This window comes from Phalaenopsis equestris, unplaced genomic scaffold (assembly GCF_001263595.1).
Source record: "Phalaenopsis equestris unplaced genomic scaffold, ASM126359v1 Scaffold000224, whole genome shotgun sequence".
Taxonomy (NCBI): Eukaryota; Viridiplantae; Streptophyta; class Magnoliopsida; order Asparagales; family Orchidaceae; genus Phalaenopsis; species Phalaenopsis equestris.
In genome coordinates, this window is record NW_018164666.1 from 2388727 (window position 1) to 2410654 (window position 21928).

A 21928-nucleotide genomic window follows, 5' to 3' on the forward strand; every position below is an offset into this window, starting at 1 on the left:
GGAATTTGATAAAAATGAAAAATATGAGTTGAGATTTTATTGTGAATTTTGATATTTGAGTGAGAACTTAAAAAATGTATGAAAGATGATGTTTGATTTGTAAATAACAATGTTTCGAGTTCTATGTATATAATTATCCCATAACATTTGATACACCACCAACAAATTTTCATCATCAGACACAAATCTTGAGGCATGATTTGAATTTCGAGACAATATTTTAAGCATGAATATTTCAACTCTTAATAAAAATTCATCCAGAGCTCTAATTTCAGTAAACTTATAGTCAAACTGACCGACTTGATGAGATGAACATAATGATATGAAAACTAGCCCAAGCCGAGTCAAATCAAACCTAAATCAAGTCATTGAACCACACTTAAATGATTTCCGAACACATTTGAAAGATCAAAGGGTTGTCGAATATGACAAGTTTATACTCGACTCGAGCGGCTCAATAAGACGAATCCAACGGGCCCAAGGTCATTTAATTTTGACATCATTAAGACACTCAAATGTCCAGTAAACGTCGTATAATCAGAGGAAGCTCTCTGGATCGTCCAATCAAAATGATTCGTATTTCTGCATTAATTGCACCCATAACACTATAAATAGAGTCTCATCCCTCTCATGAGTGGGGGGGGGGGGGGGGGGGGGGGGGGGGGGAGAAGTTTGGAGAGAAATTCTGAGACATTGAGGAGAAGCTGTAGTTCAACATCACCGTCGATCGTCTTTAAACACTGATGACCTCCGTCGTCGACCACCGCCGTTCGCAGTCGACCATCGCCAATCGCCGAAGTTCATCACAGATCGTCGTCGACCACCACCAATTGTCATCAATCACCACAACCAGACGCTGTCAGTTAACGTCATAATATGAAAAATATAGTTACAATTTCCAGTCTATGAGATGAGAGATTTTTGTAATCATCAATCAATTGTGAATTTTCGCAACTTGGCCAGACCCCGTGAATTTTCCATTTACGGGCTTTCCACGAAAAAACTTCTGGACAAGTCATTGTTTTTTTCTTTTTCATTTGAGTGAGTGCAAAATTCTCGTACAACGCTAAGATATAATCCATTACTCTACCGCCACGATTTTTCCGGCGCGCATCAACATTATTATCACTGTTTTAAAAATTAAACTACACATTTCATGCATGGGTAAAGTAGTACTAACATAAATATTAAAACTAGAGTTTAATGATGTAAATACATTGAAATCATGTGACATATCTATAAATACTTTGTTTTATGTCGCCCCTCCGAATTCCAAAACTATTCCGAGACATCGGCGACATTACCAGCTACTTTATTTTCCCGCCACGGCTCATGGATGAGAGGATGCATATTTATCTCGGTACCTGAAATGAAACCCTTTCGTCTCGGCGCTCACACTGCTGCTGATCCTGGTGCGAAGGGCACGAAGAGCTAGGAAGGAATGGATGAAGAGCTCACGCCTGATAACAACGGCAAGTTGTTGCCCGATCTCAAACTAGGTATTGTACTGCAAACAATGGCTGAATCTTCCTTTTTGATTCATCGTCGCTCGATTACCCTTTTCCAACCTCCTGCTTCTTCGTTTTCAGATGCCAGGCAAGCGCAGGGGTTTATTTCCTTCTTCAAAACCCTACCTAATGTACACACCATTTACTTCACTTCACTAAACCCTAAACCCAGAACTTATGACGCTTATAATTAATGTTTCTGCGACTTGTTTCTTTTTGCAGGATGCTAGGGCTGTGCGTTTTTTTGATCGTAAGGTGAGTTTGGTTGCTTATTCTCGTAAAGCATTTAAATTAGAGCATTTTCTCTCCGGATGTTTGTACACGGGAAATAGGCTTTTTTTTTGGGAGAAATATTTGCGTACGGAAAGCCTTATAACTAGGTTACACTTAAGTTATACCACTTGTAATTCTTCTTGTAAACTAAGTGTAATCTAGCTGTACCCTCTGAATAACCTAAAATGTACCTAACTCTGCGGCAAAGTAAACGGAAGCATAACTAGAACGTTTAGGTTTGATGAAAAACTGCTTGTGCTTCTTGGATGTTGAGTTTAGTGCACCACTCATACATTTAATGCTTATAAGTAATTTTTTTGCTAATATTGGTAGTAGGTTGACGTTGTCTTCTTTTGTTGAATTGGTTAATAACTTTTCAGTTTAGTTTTTTTCCGTTTTTATTTGTGGAATGTTTAATGCATGCATTCTATAGTTTTAAGGACAAATATCTATCAATACTTATTGTTAAGAATATCCTGTACATACTATATTGATCGTTGATAATAAGTTATAAACAAACTATTGGTTTGATCTCACCCATGAGCTTTGTCGTTTTTCTTGGTTTGTGCTCAGTTTAAATAATGCTAGTTCAAGTTGAGCTTGCTAATCCATGCCACATATTTTCTTAGCTTATGTGTGCAACAAATGATAATCTCTATTGCCTCATGTTTGCTCGCAAAACTCACATGCTATGAGCATTTTTATTAGATGTGGTTTGAGCTTTTTTGTTTGAAAGGTAGATGTGCTTTGAGTTGTAGGCTATATAGTTGCAAGGTAATTATAGAAGAGGTTGATGAAACCATGAGGGTTCGATACATCCTTAAAAGGTTGAATTACACTCGTTGGCCTAACAAAGGCTACATTAGTTAACTACACCAAGGTTATGCTAGAGCTAACTACATCCGAGCTACAATAGTGCAACAACAACTTGCTTAAATGGCTAAACACTTATTTCGATCATTCATGCTTATTTATGAGATGACTCGACTTGGGAGTTTAGAATACTATAGCAGAAACAAGTGGCCAAACGAAAATTTTAAAATTACACTTGTGTAAAGAATATAACGAAGTAAGAATTCTCAAATATTCTTATATGTATGTAAGCTTAGAAAGACGCCCTGCAGTGCTATAGCAGAGCACTGAGTCTATTTAATTAATAAACTCTGTAAGCACTCATAAATTAATGGAAGGGCGATGAGCTATTTTAACCTAGAGATTTTCCTTGCTAGAAATGTTATTTCAAATAAGGATTATTTTAATCATGAGATTGATCTTTCTCGAAAGAGAAAGTTCCTAAGATCAATTACATCACGGGCTCGTTTGAGAATATCTTTGATTAATGAATAAATGCTTGTGTTCAAGAGGCTAATTAAGATTTAGATGGATTAGGCCAGGTGCAAGTGAAAGTCAAAATAGATTTTATGGGGCTTTATAGAAGATGAAGGTATCAGTAAACCCTAATAATTAAAAAGGGTTATGCTCAAATACACTAAAATTATATTGAAATGGGAGGACCAACATTTCAGGGGCATGAATACACCGATTATGATTACATAATTCTATTGTTTTGGGTCGTTATTTCCTTTAGTCTACTTAGTTAAGGAGTGACTAGAGGTTTTTTGTTTGCAACCATATGTTATCTCATCGCAGGGGATTTTGTAGAGTAAGTGGTGGACATATTTCTAGATTGACAGACAAGACTTGTAATTTACTCTTATATGATGGAGAAAATCATAATGAATTTACAACATTGTGTGTGATGGTGCATGTCAAGTGTGGCAATGCGACCTAGGGCCCTAAGATTGGGGGGTGAAAAAGATGTGATGCATGAGATTGATACTTATAACTTATTAAAATTTCGTCAACATGTCCAAATTTTCTACTCAACATAACTTGAAGAGACAAAATATATGGAGATTTTTTTTTTCAGTTTAATGTGAGGAGAAATAAGATGTCAAATTTTCTTAATATAGTGTTAAAGAGCAATTTTAGATCATATTTTCTTCAATATAGTGTCAGGGAGGTCTATAAATATAAACTCTTTCATATAGTGTGAGGAGAAGTTTAAAATATGATTATTCTCAATATACTGTATTGAAGAATCAAAAGATGATTTCTCTCAACATAGTATAATGTGGATTGAGAGGGATAAAATCTTCTCAATATAATTTGAGTAGTTCAGAGGGGATTCTCTTTGTAGCTCTAGTGGTGGACAAAATTAGAGAGAGTCATCTTATATAATTTGGTCATATTATACATCGATCATCTGATGATCGGATTAGGAGAGTGGGTGCTTTAGATTCGACTTATGTTAAGAAAGATAGAGGTAGAACTAAGAAGACTTGGGCATATTGTATAAAAAATGATCTTAATTTATTGGAATTAAATGAAAATATGACTCAATAGGATGCAATGGAGAAAAAGTATTCATGTAGTCGACCCCATTTAGAGGGATAAAAGCTTGTTGTTGTTGTTGCTGTATAGTGCGATGGAAATTGATAAACAACTTTTCTCAATATAGTGTGAAAGGTAAAAAGATTTAGACTCTTTTCAATAAAGAGTCTAAAGATGATTCTTCTCAGTACATCTAAAGATAATTTTCGTCTATATAGTGCAAGTGAGATAAAAAATATCGACTCTCAATATAGTATAAGGAGTTCAAAGGTGATTCTTCTTAATATAGCGTGTTAGGAACACAACGATGATTCCTCTTAGAGTAGGGTTGAGAAAAATTGTGAGACAACTCTTCTTGTTATGATTGAAGAGAGAACAAGAAATGATTTTTCTTCATATAGTGTGTGAGGAGAACCCATAAATAATTTTTCTTGTCATGGGATGATGAAAATTGAGAGAGCATCCCTCTTTAATATGATGCGAAGAGAGACAAGAGACGAGTTTCTCAATATAGTAGAATTCATAGATAATTTCTTTTAAACATAGGATGAGAAAAACCTTGAGATGATAATTCTCTTCAATATGGTACGAAGAGAGCTCGAGGGATGATTCATTATAATATAGTCTGAGGAGAACCATAGATGATTTCTCTAAATATAAGATGAGAAAAATTAAGAGATGTCAACTCTTCTCAATATGGTGTGAGGAGAGGACAAGAGATCAAGATTTTCTTTAATATAGGAGGAAGAGTCAAAAAGTGTTGATTATCTTCAATATGGTGTGAAAAGAATATAAAGATAATTTTTTGTAATATAGGACGAGGGAGAATTAGAAGGTGATTTCCTTCAATATAGTGTGAATGAGATCCAAATAACAATCTCACACATGCTGTGAGGAGGAACCAAAAAATGAAAACTCTTCTCAAGATGGTGAGAGGAGAGGACTAGAAGGAGACTCTCCTCAATATAAGGTGTGAAGAACTAAACATGATTCCTCTCAAGATAGGGTGAAGGCAATCAAAAGAGGTGAACCCTCAATATAATGTGAGGATAATAAAAAAAGGGATGAGCCTTAGAAAATATCCTCAATATGATAGAAGTGATATGCAAAAACAGAAGGAATGAGGCTTATAGTTTGATCTTGTGAAATCAAATAAGTACGAGCATCATCTCAATATGATGTAGAAAATGTCTTAAAACGAGACTTTCAACTTGGTTACATGTGACTAAGAATGCTCATCCCATCTTTTCATTAGGATGGAGATGATAAAAATTGGACTTATATTTGGCCTGGGTTAAGAATGACAATTAATCACCAAGTCATGTGTGCAAATATGACGGATCAGTCAAATATGGAGAAATGCTAACGGTAACAAATCGTAAAATAACTAGATGGAGTTGATTATATGTAGAGTGAGTGCATCTAAGTTTTTTATCCTATAGAGGATTTTAGATCGTATGTTGACTCACATAGGACATGACATAATAAGTATAAGTGAAAGGGTAGAGGCTGAAAAGCAAAGTGCCCTATGTGATGAGCCAATGTGCTCTATCCTTGTTTTTATTTTCTAAGCGCGCCTAATTTATGAGAGATTGATAGGTGATGGTAGGACTAATTGACGATCCCAATTAATGTCGATCATAGGATGTCGAAATGGTGATTAACGTGAAGTAGGGAAATCTAAAACCCTAAATTTATTTTTCTTCGGAAGAAAACCTCTCAAACTCATTACTGGCTATTTTGGCTACCCCAAGTTGATTTGTAGAATAGATGCAATAAAGTCTACTATTTTAAAGTTCATCACCGAGCAAAGATTAGTAGCAATAATAAAATAATAGTGGTTATTACATTGTATGTATTTATGTACATATACGATAGACAAATTCTATGATGTGTAAGCATATCCGAGTCATTGCCAACTACATATACATAATAAAAAGCAATCCAATTTAGAGACTAGCATTAATTATTAAAGCTTCATGTTGTATATATAGTATAAGTATGCATGATCGAACAATATTGAATACACATGTTACAACACATAGAAGATGCGTAAATACATAATATGATGTGCGTTAATATAGAAGATTTTTAAATGGAAATATCTTCTTTTTGAAAAGCTATAATGATGATGAAATGTCTAAAAAATATGTTCATTTTGCAGTTTTTTTTAAAATAAGCTATTCATTGAATATTAACATTTATCTAATGCTCAACAAAAATCTTTAACAAGCTATTGCTTTATATGCAAAATAAAAGGAGTGCCTCAAGCCTTAAGCCTCATTCATTTGGGCAAGGCTTATGCCTTTTGAAGCGAGACATACGCCTCAAGACGCAATGCCCCGCGGTGTTTGAGGCACGCTTCAATCCCGAGCGCAACATCCGCCTCGCTCGTTCAAGCATTGTCTAAAGCTGGTTCGAATGTCGCTAGGCATCATCGAAGCAGTCATATCCTTGTCAAGCGTCAAAGTCCTGTCCAAGCCTTGCAACATTTTTCTTGAAGCGTCGCTTCATTTCTCTATCGAGCATTCATGCCAGAGTCTATTCTTTTCCACCTTTTTCTTCTTCGCCATGGATTGGACTTTTCCACGACTACTACTTCCTCGTAATCTTTCTGTGAGTTTCCCATTAGCTTCCCAGGTTTGATGCTTTAATACACACACACACACACACACACACACACACACATGTTATTGGATTTGATAATTCTTGATGGGTTCTTTAGTTGCAACTAATGTATCTAAATATCTAACTTTTATCCAATGTTCTCATCCATATCACTTATACTCTAAATTTATTTTTATCGAATTGTTGTAAATAACTAATATACTAGGATTTAATGTGGTTTGTCATATTAATGATTTATGTTTGATTTATGAGCTTTTAATTCTTCTGTATTGAGGCTTACGCCTTGATCAATAGTCCTTGTTTTGCTTAGAAAAAAAAAGGCTCAATTCTCAATTTTCTTTTTTTAAACATTGATATATATATTTGTACCTGTGTGGGTGAGTGCACTCACCCGCAATTAAATTATTATTCTTGTGTGTGTAATATAAAAGGATAATATTTTATTTGATTTTAATAGAAAAATATAATAAAATATCATATTATATATTTATATCATTCTTAATTAAAAAAATATTTTTTTTATTAAATTGAAATAAATCACATCACAATTAAGCTATTATCCTTTTGTGTGTGTATGTGTGTGTATATTATTAAAGGATAATTTTTTAATTGATTTTAATAGAACAAAATATAATGAAATATCATATTATATATTTATATCATTCTTAATTGAAGAAAAATCTTATTTTGTTAAATTGAAATAAATCACAAAATTTCTTGATATTAATAATTTTCTCAAATATACTTCTTATCTTCTTTTTGCAAAACACTCAATTTTATTTTATTTTTGATTTACTCTTTTTCCTACCACCAAAACCTTAACAAAATAAAATAGGAATTTTACAACTATATTTAGTGTTTCCCATTTTGAAGGAAATAAATCTATATAAAAAAAATTACACTAAAATATTGAGGAGGAAGAAAACAATTTTGTATACCTTTTGTTTGTCTTGTTATTCGTGAGTAGGCCGCAAATCCTGCTCGTCCACTTGTTCTCATGCACAATGACGCTCTTGTGCTCAATTTGGCCTTGTTTTTTCTCTTCTGCACATTCTCTCATATTTTTTTTGTTCTTGCCACTCTTACTATCTGTTCTCTCTCTCTAGTTTGACTCCCTCAGCCTCTCCCCTCTTTAATATTAAGGAATTGATCATTATTCAGTCCTAGTAAACCTGTCTTTACGACTTGATTGTTTTCTTTCTTTTACCTACCCGTAATTTACAGAATATTAATATTCTTGTATGTAGTAAATATTTCTTTGACATTTATTCCTGTTTTAATGTAGGACATCAAGTATGACAGGAAATATTCTTAATGTTTATTACTTTGTTTTATATTATAATTTGGTATATTTTAATCATCTTTTTATTTTTATTTACTAATCTTGAACCACAATTTATATTAATGGCTCCCATTAATATAAATGGGAGCCATTATGACTAAAGTTGAAATTTTCTCGCTCCTCTTTCTTCTCTACTAAAATCTCTCTCTTCCTCTCTGAAAATTGTATTAGCCCTCTAACTACATCTTTGTGGTACTTTATCTTAATAAAAACTTGGTACTTCACTTCACTGTTGCCCATCACATGTGCGCTTTTAAACTCAAGTTGCTGGCTCTTCCAAAAATAAACTCCCACAAGCCTAAAATTGCCATAAAAATTTTCCAATTCCATCTTTTGACTCTATTTCCTTTCCTTCTTTGTGTATCTGTGTGTGCTAAAACACTCACACTCGTGCAATACACAAACACTCTCTTCTCTATTTTTAAGGTCAAGTCATCAGTTTAATTTATTGTTTATTAATATTTAGTTATATATCTTTTTAAATTTTTTTTTTATAATGTATTAGCATGCAATAATTATTAGGCATATAGCCAGGTAACGCTTAAAATTTAATTAAACATATGATTTAGTAATTTGTTGCTTTATTAGTAAGTTATCTCTAACTTATTATATGACATCTTTATTAACTATTAGTAATCTATTAATAAATTATTTATATTTTTGCATGTGAATTTACTTCTTTTTGTGTATCTAATTAGTTATGTTAGTTAAATTATTAAGCTTTAACGTTTCATATTTTATTTACAATCCAAATAAATTTTTTAATCCTTAATGAAGATTAATCATTGGTATTAACCCTACAAACATTTTATTCTGGACCCATTATCATTGTTTTATCATTTAACATTTATTTAGAAATTTGACTATAAATTTACTAAAATTAATTAATAATGTAATGATTCATTGTACAATATGAATTCACAGCGTAAGCATGAATTGTTTAACACTAATTAGGGGTTTAATTAATGGCTCATTTATCATGTGATAATGACGAAAACAATGAATTACTAGCTATGAAAAGTAAATTAATGATCATAGTTGAGAACTAATCATGTGTTAATAATCCACTTAAGTTTTCTAGTTTATTCAAGATTGCCTTTTACTCCTAATACCTCATACATTTGCAAAGATGAACTTCTATTTCTGCCAAGCAGAATAAATGCTTAGCTTATTAAGTCCGCTACTCTTCTCAGATTCATGCTTAGATAAACCAGGGATGGCTAAGCTAAATAAGAAGTTCGGTAACTTCTAAGCTTTTAATTCAAAACTGGACCATCGCTTTATGCAAGGCCCATCCATGTCCTTTTTAAACCATTTTCTCTAGAAGTTCTTCTTAATCAAATAAAGTTGAAAAAAAATTGATATCTGTTGTCCACCACTTTGATATGTTACTTTGGGCACTTCATGAGTTTATGGTGTGATATTTCTATGACTTCTACTTTATTTCAATTCCAACTGAACTAGTTTATTGTTTTTTCACAGTTATTATGGGCACATTGATAAATCTGACACTTCGGTGCTATTTTAATTTTTAATCTCTGTTAGAATTATAAATTTAAAAATGTTTAACTCATTGGTGTCAATAATGTTATTGAGTATTATTGTCTATGCTTTTCTTATAATGCCAAGATTCATCACTTTCTAGTATTTTGTTGGAAATAATCTCCAAAATTCTGCGCTTGAATTGTATTTAACATCGGAGCAGGATTATTATACCGTCCACGGTGAAAATGCTAACTTCATTGCAAAGACATATTACCGCACCACCACGGCCCTTCGGCAACTTGGCAGTACTAATGATGGTATTTCGAGCATTACTGTGAGCCGAAACATGTTTGAAAACATAGCTCGTGATATTTTACTCGAAAGAACAGATCATACAATTGAAGTCTATGAGGGTAGTGGATCTAACTGGTGGTTAACTAAAGCTGGCACCCCAGGAAATATTGGTTCCTTTGAAGATGTCCTGTTTGCCAACAATGATATGCAGGATGCTCCAGTCACAATTGCTTTGTTTCCTAACTTACGTGAAAATCAGTGCACTGTTGGTTTAAGTTATGTTGATATGACCAATCAAAAGCTTGGTTTAGCAGAATTTCTTGATGACGGCCAATTCACAAACCTAGAATCAGTTTTAGTTGCTCTTGGATGCAAAGAGTGTATTTTCCCCATGGAAAGTGGAAAATCCATAGAATTTAAGAATCTACATGATGTGCTGAATAGATGTGGTGTTCTTTTGACAGAGCGGAAAAAAACTGAGTTCAAGTCGCGTGATTTAGTCCAGGACCTCGGCAGAATAATAAGAGGTCCTATTGAGCCGGTGAGGGAACTACTTGCTGAATTCCAACATGCGTTGAGTGCATTAGGGGCATTGCTATCTTATGTGGATCTTCTTGCAGATGACTGTAACTATGGTAATTATACCATCCAAAAGTATAGTCTAGATAGATACATGAGATTGGATTCTGCTGCCATAAGGGCATTGAATATTCTAGAAAGCAAAACAGATGCAAATAAAAATTTTAGTTTGCTTGGCCTGATGAATAGAACCTGCACTGCTGGAATGGGCAAGAGATTGCTAAACAGGTGGCTCAAACAACCTCTTCTTGATGCGGATGAAATAAATTTTAGATTGGATATAGTTCAGGCTTTTGTGGATGATGTAGAATTACGTCAAACATTGAGGCAACAATTGAAGAGGATACCGGATATTGAACGATTGACGCATAACCTTAGAAAGAGAGCAGCTAATCTTTTGCCAGTTATTAAACTGTACCAGGTATCTATGGAGGATTTAAATTTATGTTTTCTATTTAAGAAAATCCGTCCTTCAGTTTTATTTCTATTATTGAAATTTTCATGCTTTTCATGTGCCATGGACTTCTATATGTAATAATAACCTGCAAATTTTAGTACTTCAACTAGCCCAACTCGTATTACCTTTTTTTTTCATTAGAGATTATCAAACGTTTTGACTTTTTCTCATGCCATGGATTTTTATAGTTTTCAGTTTGCAAAATTTGAATGTGTGAATAGCACACTTCATATGATTTCTTTCATGTTATGATTTTCGCGTCATTTCTTGCTTCCAGGAGTTAGCCTTGACGTCCCTGTGAAATTATATTAGAATATGGAAAATTCTTCATTGAAAGGTTCTACCACAATTCTAGAATGGTGTTTGGGTTGTTTCTAACAAATTCAAGATTTTTTAAAAACTGTTTTACCTCACCTTGTCATGAATTAATGCTCAAACAATAATGGGTAGATTAGCGGGACATCAAGAAAATTCAACATATAAGTATGTAATAAAATGTAAACAATAAAGGAGTCTGTAAATCATTGTGTAGTGGTTGAGTCCCTTGATGCTTCATATGTTCATATTTATTTTGTATTTCCCCCCCTTGGCATTTTCTCCATTATGCATGCCATTTGCAAAAAAATTGATGAAACAAGGTAATGCAATCTATCATTTTCCATCCTTCTTAAAGGGGGCAATCAATCACAATCCCTCACATAAAATATTCTATGCCATGTTGGCTTTTGCAAGGTAGTATTTTTTTATGTAAATTATCATATGTTCTAATTTATCCAAAGCAACAATTTGAAATTGTTGTTATTGCAATATTTTGTATTAAGATGTTCTCCTTTGTTATATTTTGTTTAATTTTTCTTTTTAGTTGCCTATATCTTGATCCATTCAAGTATGAATATTATATATATATATATATATATATATATATATATATTGGGTTTTCGTCATTTCCGCGCTGCTAGGGTTTCACCCCATGGCGAATGTTGGCATCTACTATGGCAAATCTCTGTTCGTCGATTTTGCCTCTTCTCGTTGAAGAAGAAGGGCCCGCGTCTTCGTCTGTTGCTTCGTTCTTGGCGAATTGTGTTTCGTTGTGCCTCGTCGGTGATGACCGCACATTTGTACTTCGTCTTTTTTCGTTTCCTGTTTTGTCGAAATACGTTGGCGTCGTCCCTCGTCGTTTCCGGTTTCGGCTTCTCCTCGCTGCAGTCTTTTATCCTCGTTTGAAAGGACGGTTTCCTGTTTGCAATTCTCTGGCTCGAGCTGACGCAGGGCTTCACAGACGAGTTTTTGCTTCTACTCCCTGTTCTGATTCGGATTTTGCTCTCTGCTTTGCTTTCTTCACTATTCTTAACGCAACAACTTCATTTATTGGGGATGGCTTCAGATAGATCGTATGTTGCTGCCTTTGAGGGTGTCCATGCCTCAGGTACACCTAAATCGTGCTTTCCCTCTTTCGTTTGAGTGGGCAGAGGATATCAAGAAACTTGGTAGAAAGAATGAGAAGTCTGTCATCTTTGTTATAGAAGCTGAAGGTATTAAGCTTGCTTCCTCCTGTCGACTGAATTTGGTCGGGAAATTTCTATATGACCATTCCAAAATGGAGTTGATTCGTAAAGAATTTGAGCTTATGCATCTTATTGAGGAGTAGAAAATTGGACTGTCAGATGGAAGATACATTCTCTTACAACTAAATAATGAAGAAGATTACACGCGATTATTTGCTAGAAGAATAATCTGGATTGATGATAGAACAATAAAGATTCTGAAATGGTATGTGGATTAAAGGATTTTCGCTTGGGTTAATTACATCGTGGGGGGTACCCGAAAATATTCTAAAAAAAAGGAGTTTCGCTTGGATTATCGTGAACCTGGGGCAATAGGTACTCCAATGAAGGTTATTCCGTGTGGGAACAGTCTCGATGCTTCAAAGCTCGCGCTAAGCCATCGGGTAGAGAGCGAGTCTCTCACATCCCAAATGGGTAACGACTCATCGACACACGGGGCCCACAGAATAACCTAAATCATCTTGATGGAGACATCCTAACACGTCAAAACATGTCTAGGTTCACGATAATCCATTGGAGTACAAATCGTCGTATCCCAAATGGGCGACAGCTCATCGGCATCGGACCGTCAAAATGATACCGACGAAGTCAAAGGAGCGACAGGGCTTAAAGGGGCTCAACAAAAAGAATGTAGAGTAATCCTAAAAGTAGAGGTAACTGGGTTGGAGTACCACAGACCTGTCATACACAACTACTAGGACCCTAAGTTTACCTGGTCGTGAAGGTAGTCGACTCAACACGCCCTGAGATCCTTGGTCCGTGAATTGCGTTGTCCACGAGAACCTCGGTAACCCTAAAGTCAAAGGAAGGAAACTATAAGCTGGAGCTTCGAGAGGTGGGACTTATACCTGCCGAAGTGGGAAGGATGCCTCAGGAAAGAAGAGAAACGAAAGTTCAGCTACAAACCTGTAAACGCTCCAAACAAAAGGACTTGTATCCTGTCTGGGTCGAGGAACCTTCTAACATCCTAAGCGCACTGGATATCCACCTTTAAAAGGTATGCTGGGCCAGTCAGGTTAAAGAAGCACAGGGGCTTCTCATCGGGACATGTAAATATGATGTAGTTATCTAGAGCGGTCCTTAAGTTTCGTGGAGGCCCTATTAATATATGCAGTAAAGTAAATGTTGTAATTTTTTAAATCCTGAATATTTTAATCCTAAATTTTAATTATCTTGAATATTTTATTTAAGATTTTTAAGTAGAAAAATTACAATTTTAGGGTCTTTAATGAGTCTAAATTATATTGTGAAATTCCAGATATACCACAGAAAGAAACAAGGAAAACACATGCAAGTGCAAACAAGCAACATTATGCAAAAAGCAAAACAAGCCAAATCAAAATAGTTTACAGACCGGTGCCGCTGAGTCGGCAACTTATCTCAGAAAAAAAAAAGATGGCTGAACCGAACTCTGCATATACATGCCCAGTCCTAATTCTATATATTAATATAAAATACAGAATTAAAATACGAGGCACGAGCATTTGCTCTTGGTCCCCTCCACATGGTTCATGCGCTAAACGCCTCAAAAATCGTGCCCGTATCTTATTTCTGCTACAGGATTTTTTTAGACTCTAAAAGTACGTAGAGAAAAGAAAAAAACTCAATCCTGCATGAAAACAAGTGTCAACGGGAAAACTTACATGCAATAACGTATTATGAGCCATGCCTTAAAAATGGGGGAGCTATGGGGGAGCTAAATAACACATGCCTTAAAAGTGGGGAAGCTAAAAATTGTTAGAAATCATTACTTTAGAAATCATTACTTGCTCCCCCATAGCGGTACCTATGTGTGCATAAGTAGACATGACTGTAGACATGACTCCCTGCAGAAGAACTCCCTAACACACTTCCATACATGTGCAGCATGCAGACACACCACAAGCATAATGCAAAAGACAGTAGTCAGGATAAAAAATACTACCTAACACCCTAAATCCTAGCCTAGCGCACCCTAACGAAAAGTGTCAAGCTATTATCTAAGTGCGGGGTAAATTTGGTTATAATATGACTTTGACAGTGTTTTCATACCGGCCCCATCCTCAAGATACGAAGGATCTAAATGGTGTCACGAAGAGTGGTGACACGAGTTAGATCTATTAGATCTTTAGCACAGTCATTCTCATGACAATCCCGATGACTTAACTCGCATTGCTCATCGGGATCAACCCAGCAAGTAATGCTTGTTAAAGCATCACAACCGACACATGTTTACTCTCCTAAAGAGCCTAGCTCGTTACCCATGCAAATATGCAAATGTAAGTGCGAACAATCATGTGGCAGAAGTGATGAGTATACCGTGGGGCAGTGACTCAAGGAAAGATGGGCATACCGTGAAGGCAGCGGCCCGAACAAATAGGTGTGCCATAGCGGCAGTGACCCGAACGGTGGGCGTGCTGTGGAGGCAGCGCCCCGAAGGTGTGTCAAGTCGGTAAGGACCGAAAGGGATGGGCGTGTCGTGGCGGCAGCGGCCTGAAGGTGTGCCAAGGCGACAGTGATCGAAAGGGATGGACGTGTCGTGGCGACAGCGGCCCAAGGAAGGTGTGCTGAGGCGGCAGTGACCGAAAGAGATGGACATGCCGTGGCGGCAGCGGCCCGACAGAGGTGCAACATAAGCAAATGATAATGATCATGCAAGCTAACACATACCATATGCAACATGCAAAGAGAAGCAATGCGATATAATGCAAAAACAAATAACCATGCAAGTTATCGGTCCACCGGATCGTGGTGGCCAGTCGAACCAAAGTGATTGGGCGACTGGGCCAGAGCGGCCGATCGAACCAAAGTGAGACGCTCACCGGGCCGGAGCGGCCTATTAGAGCGAAGTAAAATGCTCGCTGGGCCGAGGTGGCCGGTCGGAGCGAAGTAAGATGCGCACCGGGCCGGGGCGGTCCATCGGAGCGAAGTGAAATGCTCACCTAGTCGGGGCGGCCGATGGGAGCGAAGTGAAAATGCAACATGCACCAAACAACACCAAACAAAAATGCAATATGCAACAAACCAATATGCAGGTAGCAAATCGGACTCGTGCTAACGACATCGCCTAGGAAATCTAAGGTTTAGACCCTTGGATATGCGACATCGTCGCCTCTTGCTCTGATGAGGAAATGTGGGGAGTTTCTCTCCGGATTTCCGAAAGGAAAACTCTCCACGATGTCGCGAAATAGGATGGCTACAAAGTTTTTCCTATTTTGCGAACTCATCCAAACTTTGCAAAGCGAGCCAACTACAAAACTTCTCTCGCTTTGCCAAGTTCGACCTCCTAACTTCTTCAAGTAAAGTTAGAGAATCCAAAACAAGGGGAGTAAGGGACTCCGACCTATCGGAACTTGTGCTAAGGCTCACAACAAGAGGGGAGACATTCAGTTCTACGGAGGGTGTTGGCTACGCACGGAAAATCCTAACCTAAATACTAGCTCTAGGAAATCCAACGATCCATCAAGCAGATACGTTGTCATGCCGAGCCATGCCGGTGCACGCACTCCGTGTGGGCGATTGAACCCACACGCCTAGACTCCACTATTCCTAAGGCTGGCTAGGAGGTAGGGAATCTCACTACCGTGACAGTTGCAGACGCTTTTTCTTTGCGAGGAGGCGGCGGTCGACGGCGAGGTTCGCCGGCGAAGGGGCGAGCTAGGTGAGGGGTCGCACGGCTAGGGTTCACGAAAGGGGTTGGCGGCGCTGGGAATATTGCGTGAGGGAGAGAGGTAAAAGCGATGCTTAAATATGATAATAATAATAATAATATTATTATTATAATAATAATTATTATTAATTTAATAACCCCCCGCGCATTTTTAGCCGAGACTCGCTATCATTTTGAAATGAATGTCCTCCCTAGGTAAAATCGACGTTCCGGACGCACTGATGTGGTCCGTTTCATCGTTTGAGGTCGTTCAGATTACTTTTTTGACTATCGAGCCAAAAATAATAATTTGCGCATTTTACCCCAACGGCGAAATCGTGACATAACGAACGTTCTCCGTAAGTGGAATCGACTTTCCGGACTCACTCGCGTGATTCGTTTTGTCGTTCGGGGTCACCTGAACGAGCTCACTGGTGATCAGGTCAATTCCAACTAATTTCGAGTGCAACGAGACGAATAATATTTGTTGACTCGATCGGAGTCGTCCGACGTTCCAAATGCCGATCGGCTTTCATCTAATCGAAAGCCAAAGCCTAGCAGAATGACCCTGATTACGTGCCCCTCAATATGCGTCAAAAGGTTCCGGGTGGGTGTCTGAACTACCAGATGTTACATACGGGTCGTAGATTATCCCGAGTAATGCAGATGGACAACCTGCACCCGTGACATCAAAACTTGATGCCAACAATTTTGTCAGAAGTAGTGAATTCATCTCCTCCTGAACAACTCCATTGACACTATTGATCGTCAAAAGGATACTTTTGAAGATGTCTCTATTCTCGTAGGCAATATGACAATCATTCAGTCCCCAAACAATGTTGTAGCTTCCCCGCCTTTGGAACCTACTATCGTGGGGGAGAGGGAGATTCTTCAGACCTTACTTGCCCTAGAACTTATCACCAATATTACAAGTGACAATACTTCTACTGCTTCACTACCGTTTTTTCAGGTCGAGCATGCTGTTAATGCTATCAGACTCATGGAGATCATGATGTGCGACGACCTGCGCTTGTCCGACCAACTTTGGAACAATCAATTGATCAGATGAGTCAATCATTGAATGAGGAATGACATGTCTACACATCCAGGAGAAAAAAGAAGAATGAAGACCTACTTGAGCTTAGGCATCTGATGGATGATACTTTGGTTACTTCAGACAATGGTACTCACCTTAGCAATTTGTTATCCGACGCACTTCCGAGAACTAGAAAAGGACTAAAATGTGACTTCCCTAGAACTTTTGCGCACTTGGTGGCTTTTTTATTTTTTATTTTTATTTATCTTTGTTTTATTTGGGGTTTGTGTGTGTTATATTGTGTGAGTTGGACTTTTTTTTAGGCCCTCTCATACAACATTTCTGCATCTTTTCCGCTTTAATATATTATTAATTGGGTTTTTTCTAAAAAAATATCATCCATCAGATTCCCGAGCTCAAGTAGGTCTCCATTTTTCTTCTTCATCCTGGATGTGTAGACCTGTCATTCTTCATCCGATGATTGACGCATCTGATCAATAGATTGATCCAAAGGTGGCCGAATAGGTGTAGGCTGTTGCATATCATAATCCCCATGAGCTTAAGTAACATTAACATCTTGCTCGACCTGATGAGGCGGTAGTGAAACAATAGAAGTATTACCATCTATAATATCAGTGATAGGTTTCAGGGCATGTGCCCCCACGATAGGAGGTTCCGAAGACTGGGGAGCTACAACATTGTGTGGAGACTGAATGATTGACATATTGTCCGAGCAAGGAAATTGAAATGTAGTCCGACTTGTAAATTTTCGCATATATTTTCTTCTTTTTTATTTCTTTCATATTTTGCTATCTCTAATTAGGCTTTTTTTTAACTAGGGATTATTTATATGTTATTATTTTCTATTCTTCATACTTTTGATTAGTTTTGTGTTTTTTAGAGATTGTATAGTGTTGCATCTTTCTCTTTTTGCAAGTGGTGTGTTATCTAGCTTGCTTAGGAGTAGGTGGTAAACCTCTGTACCACGCCTTCTCATTGTTTTCCTTGTTGTTTTCAGTGAGGACAACCACTGATCAACATCGATCCCCGCCCAAACACTGTCGAAATTGCGTATTATCCTCCCTTTACCATTCCGCAACCATCTTTTTGCAAATCCCGCTTCTTAAACACATATGAGCCCTAGAATAGTTTCATCCGACATCAAAGCCCTACAAACCCAAAATTTTTGGGATTTGTAGTTCCTACGTCTTCCCAAAATTTCACATAACTTATATCTTTCACCAATTCAATACCCAAGTTATTCCTAATGCAATGTTTATCCCCAAACCTAAATTATCAAAATTCTACTTTCCTACCTCCACTAAAATTTCACCCTAACACCTATCACGAAAACCCAGGCCCTCGATCATCCTTTGATTTGCAATCTTACATCCGCTGACAACCTGATCGAGAGAATGACACAATATTACCAAGGAGGAATTCACACAAGGTGTTTAGGAGCTTACTATAGAGGATATATAGTGTGAAATACTCTAATTATAATAGATGCTTTCCGTCTTTGAGAGAAGACAACCCAAAATGGTCATTCCACGATGGTTTTTCAGATCGAGAGGAGGAAGTGATTCACTTCCATTAGGTAGTCTAGTGACGGGAACCACTAGTTTAATGATTCGACATGGACTATCGAAGGAGAAGTGTGGATCTTTGAGTAAATGTGGATTTACCAAAATTTTGACGGTCACATGGATCCAAATTATTTAGTGGTTTCAAATAGTGGAACAAGTATTTGAATATAAGAACATTCCACCTAATAAAATGGTCAAGCTAGTTTTAAGTTAAGGATAAATACTTCTTCATGGTGGGACTATCTGAAGTATCTTCGACAGTGGGAAGGGAATAAGAAAATTACCATGTAGTTTGAAGATAAAACGAGAGATGCAGTGCAATTAGCTGCTAACATATTGAAGATAAGATATGCTCTTGAGGCTTCATCACTTACAACAATAATATATCTCGGTAGAGCACACCGTTTAGTGTGAGTAGCTTATGTTAAAGTGTGAGCTAGTGGAGCCCGATAAGATATCCTAGCTTGATATCTGAGAAGGTTTAGGCCGTCCATTAGTAAGTTGGAACTGTTACAACCTTATTGGACATTATAGGATGTTCATACATTAGCTTCAAAGGTGGAGAAACAACTTCACTTGGTGATCGCCGCACCTTTCATGTATAGTTTAACCCCAAGATAGAGCATCAATAATACACTTAACGAATCATCCAAGCTGACCCCGTTTGAGGAGAAACTAGTTTAGAGTGGAGAACATGTGGTGCCAACCAACATTTCCAAATTTATGACAGCTAAGAAGCCTCAAGTGCCATAGTTTTGGGCACATTGCATCAAATTGCTCAAATAAAGAATGATCTCTTTCATTGAACATGGAACAATTAAGAAATTGATAGTGATACGGGAGGCACTGAAGAATGTGAGGATGCAAAGGAGGAGCACCAACTTCCAACTGGTGATGAAATGATGCCAGTGATTCAAACTAAGCACATGAGAGATTTCAACAAGATTATCATTGATTGTCCTAAAAGATAGTGTGTCTGAGGACTCAATATTAGAAAAGGAGCAGTCGTTGTTGCAGGAGTTGTCAGTAAACTTGAGTGACAATTTGCCTTCTGGGTGGCTACCCCTGAAAGAGATTTTAACATGCCATAGACCTCATTCCAAGATTTGTTTTGCTAAACCAACTTGCTTTTGGGATGCGACCAATCTAGTATGAGAAGTTACATAAGGAGGTTTCATATTTAATGGCTCGAGTTTTGGCTCTTAAGAATACCAATCCATATGCAGTTTCAACTCTAGTTGTGCCAAAATGGATGACTATTTATTATATCAGGATATGCTTTAGAATGACGCATGCATTGGACGTGAGAATAAATTTTGCACTGGGATTGCCTCAGACGCAACAAGACAATGATTTTATTATGGGGGTTGTAGATTGATTCCAAAAGCTTTCTGAAAAGAAGACGAAGCTCTCCCTACCTGGGAAAATGATGTGGGAGGACACGAAACGCAGGAGGACGCAGGACGCAAAAGTTTCCTTGCGATGTTGCATGTCGTGATTTGCGGGATTTCGCATGGATTGCGATATTGATCCGAGGTCCCTTCCCGTAACGATTGCGAGAATCCCGTGATCGAGGAAATTGGAACAAAGTACTGAATTTAAAATTTTTTCATATCTTTTTTTCTTTTTTGATTTCTTACATATTTCGTTATTTCTAACTAATTTTTTTTATGAGGGACTATATATTGTTATTTTTTATTTCTTCAAAGTTTTGATTGTTTTTGTGTATTATATAGATTGTATGTCTGATTTCTGCCTTAATGGAGTGTTGTTTCATTTTCTTTTCCAAGTGATTTTTCTGTATCTTGTGCAAAAAACATGTGTCGAAACTCCTTGATATCCGTGCAACTGCCAATCAACATGGACCCCATCCAAACTACATCAAACTCGCACATTGTCTTTCCCTTGCCATTCCATAACTATCTCCCTGCAAAACCTGCTTTTTAAACACTTTAGCAGCCTTAGAACAACATCAATATGAGAAATTGTTTCAAAATGAAGTTTCACATGTATCAAGTGTTAGAAGGAACCGAATTCAACTTGAATAAGAAGGTTTACCTTGACATTTTTCTGAGAAAAAGCATCCAGGATAAATTGGAGTTCTTAAGTGTAATAAAATTCCAAATATTTGAATGGTTGGTAGTTAAAATTTCACTATTAATGAGAAAATAATAGAGATTGATTTCACATTGATTTTTTTTTTTTGTTTAGAACTTAACATGGTGAATGATTAAGTGTTAATAGAAACTGGATTAAAGATACTATAAATGGTTGGTAGTTAAAATTTTACTATTAATGAGAAAATTATAGAGAATGATTTCACACTGAACTTTTTTTTTTTTTTTTTGTTTAGAACTCAACATGGTGAATGATTGAAGTGTTAATAGAAACTGGATTAAAGATACTATAAATGATTGATCTCATCCTACAACATAAAAGAAACAATTTTATGCTAGCGAGTCCTTGAGTTTTGTTATGGAAAGTAATAAATATAAAGCTTGTATGTTAGAAAGCTTGATATTAAGTAATATAATTAGAGGAAATATAATTACATGATCTTTTTTTTTTTTTAAATATTCCTAGTCTATAGAGATGAAGTATATATAAAAATTAACATATGTTTTCAATTGAGAAATAAGAGAAAGAGTTGCTTTCCTTTACATGGTATTAGTGTCGCGCATGGCTCGTCGCCCTTCTCAGTTCAGCTTCGTTCCCGCACGAAAATGCGGCCTTATATCAGTCTTTCGTTTTTCCGCGTTATAGCTTAGTCTACTTCAAACCTCTTTGTCTGCTTCCACTTCTTTATTTGTGTCGTGCAGTGTCAGACACTTCTCGAACATTGACACTTGCCCGACATGCCCAGTCACGTGTCAGACACCCTCGACGTGTTCGATATAAATAAGATTATAATAATAAAGGGACACGTCTTAAATTAGTGAATTCAAAAAAATTTAAAAGATATCTATGGTATATTTTCTTAAGTAAATTTTTTAAAAAATAATTTTTTATTAAAAATTTTAACCTATATTTTACTTATTCGTCCGATTTCTTTTCTCTTATATGAGCTCGAGCGATTCATCAGTCGCTCTATGTGCTTCTTTGTATTTTGAAAGATAATACTATTTTTTTAATTCTTAATATTATATATATATA

General features: G+C 36.6%; 1 protein-coding gene across 1 annotated transcript in view; it reads left to right on the top strand.

Annotated features, from left to right (window-relative positions):
- The first annotated feature begins 1265 nt into the window (after positions 1 to 1265).
- The window catches only part of LOC110023469 (DNA mismatch repair protein MSH2), a 53102-nt gene continuing 32439 nt past the window's right edge, over positions 1266 to 21928 (top strand). The window contains exons 1-4 of the mRNA XM_020722907.1: positions 1266 to 1499; positions 1590 to 1639; positions 1731 to 1763; positions 9851 to 10924. Of these exons, the coding sequence (XP_020578566.1) occupies positions 1442 to 1499; positions 1590 to 1639; positions 1731 to 1763; positions 9851 to 10924 (1215 nt within the window). The 5' untranslated portion in view covers positions 1266 to 1441. The remainder of the gene's footprint in view (positions 1500 to 1589; positions 1640 to 1730; positions 1764 to 9850; positions 10925 to 21928) is intronic.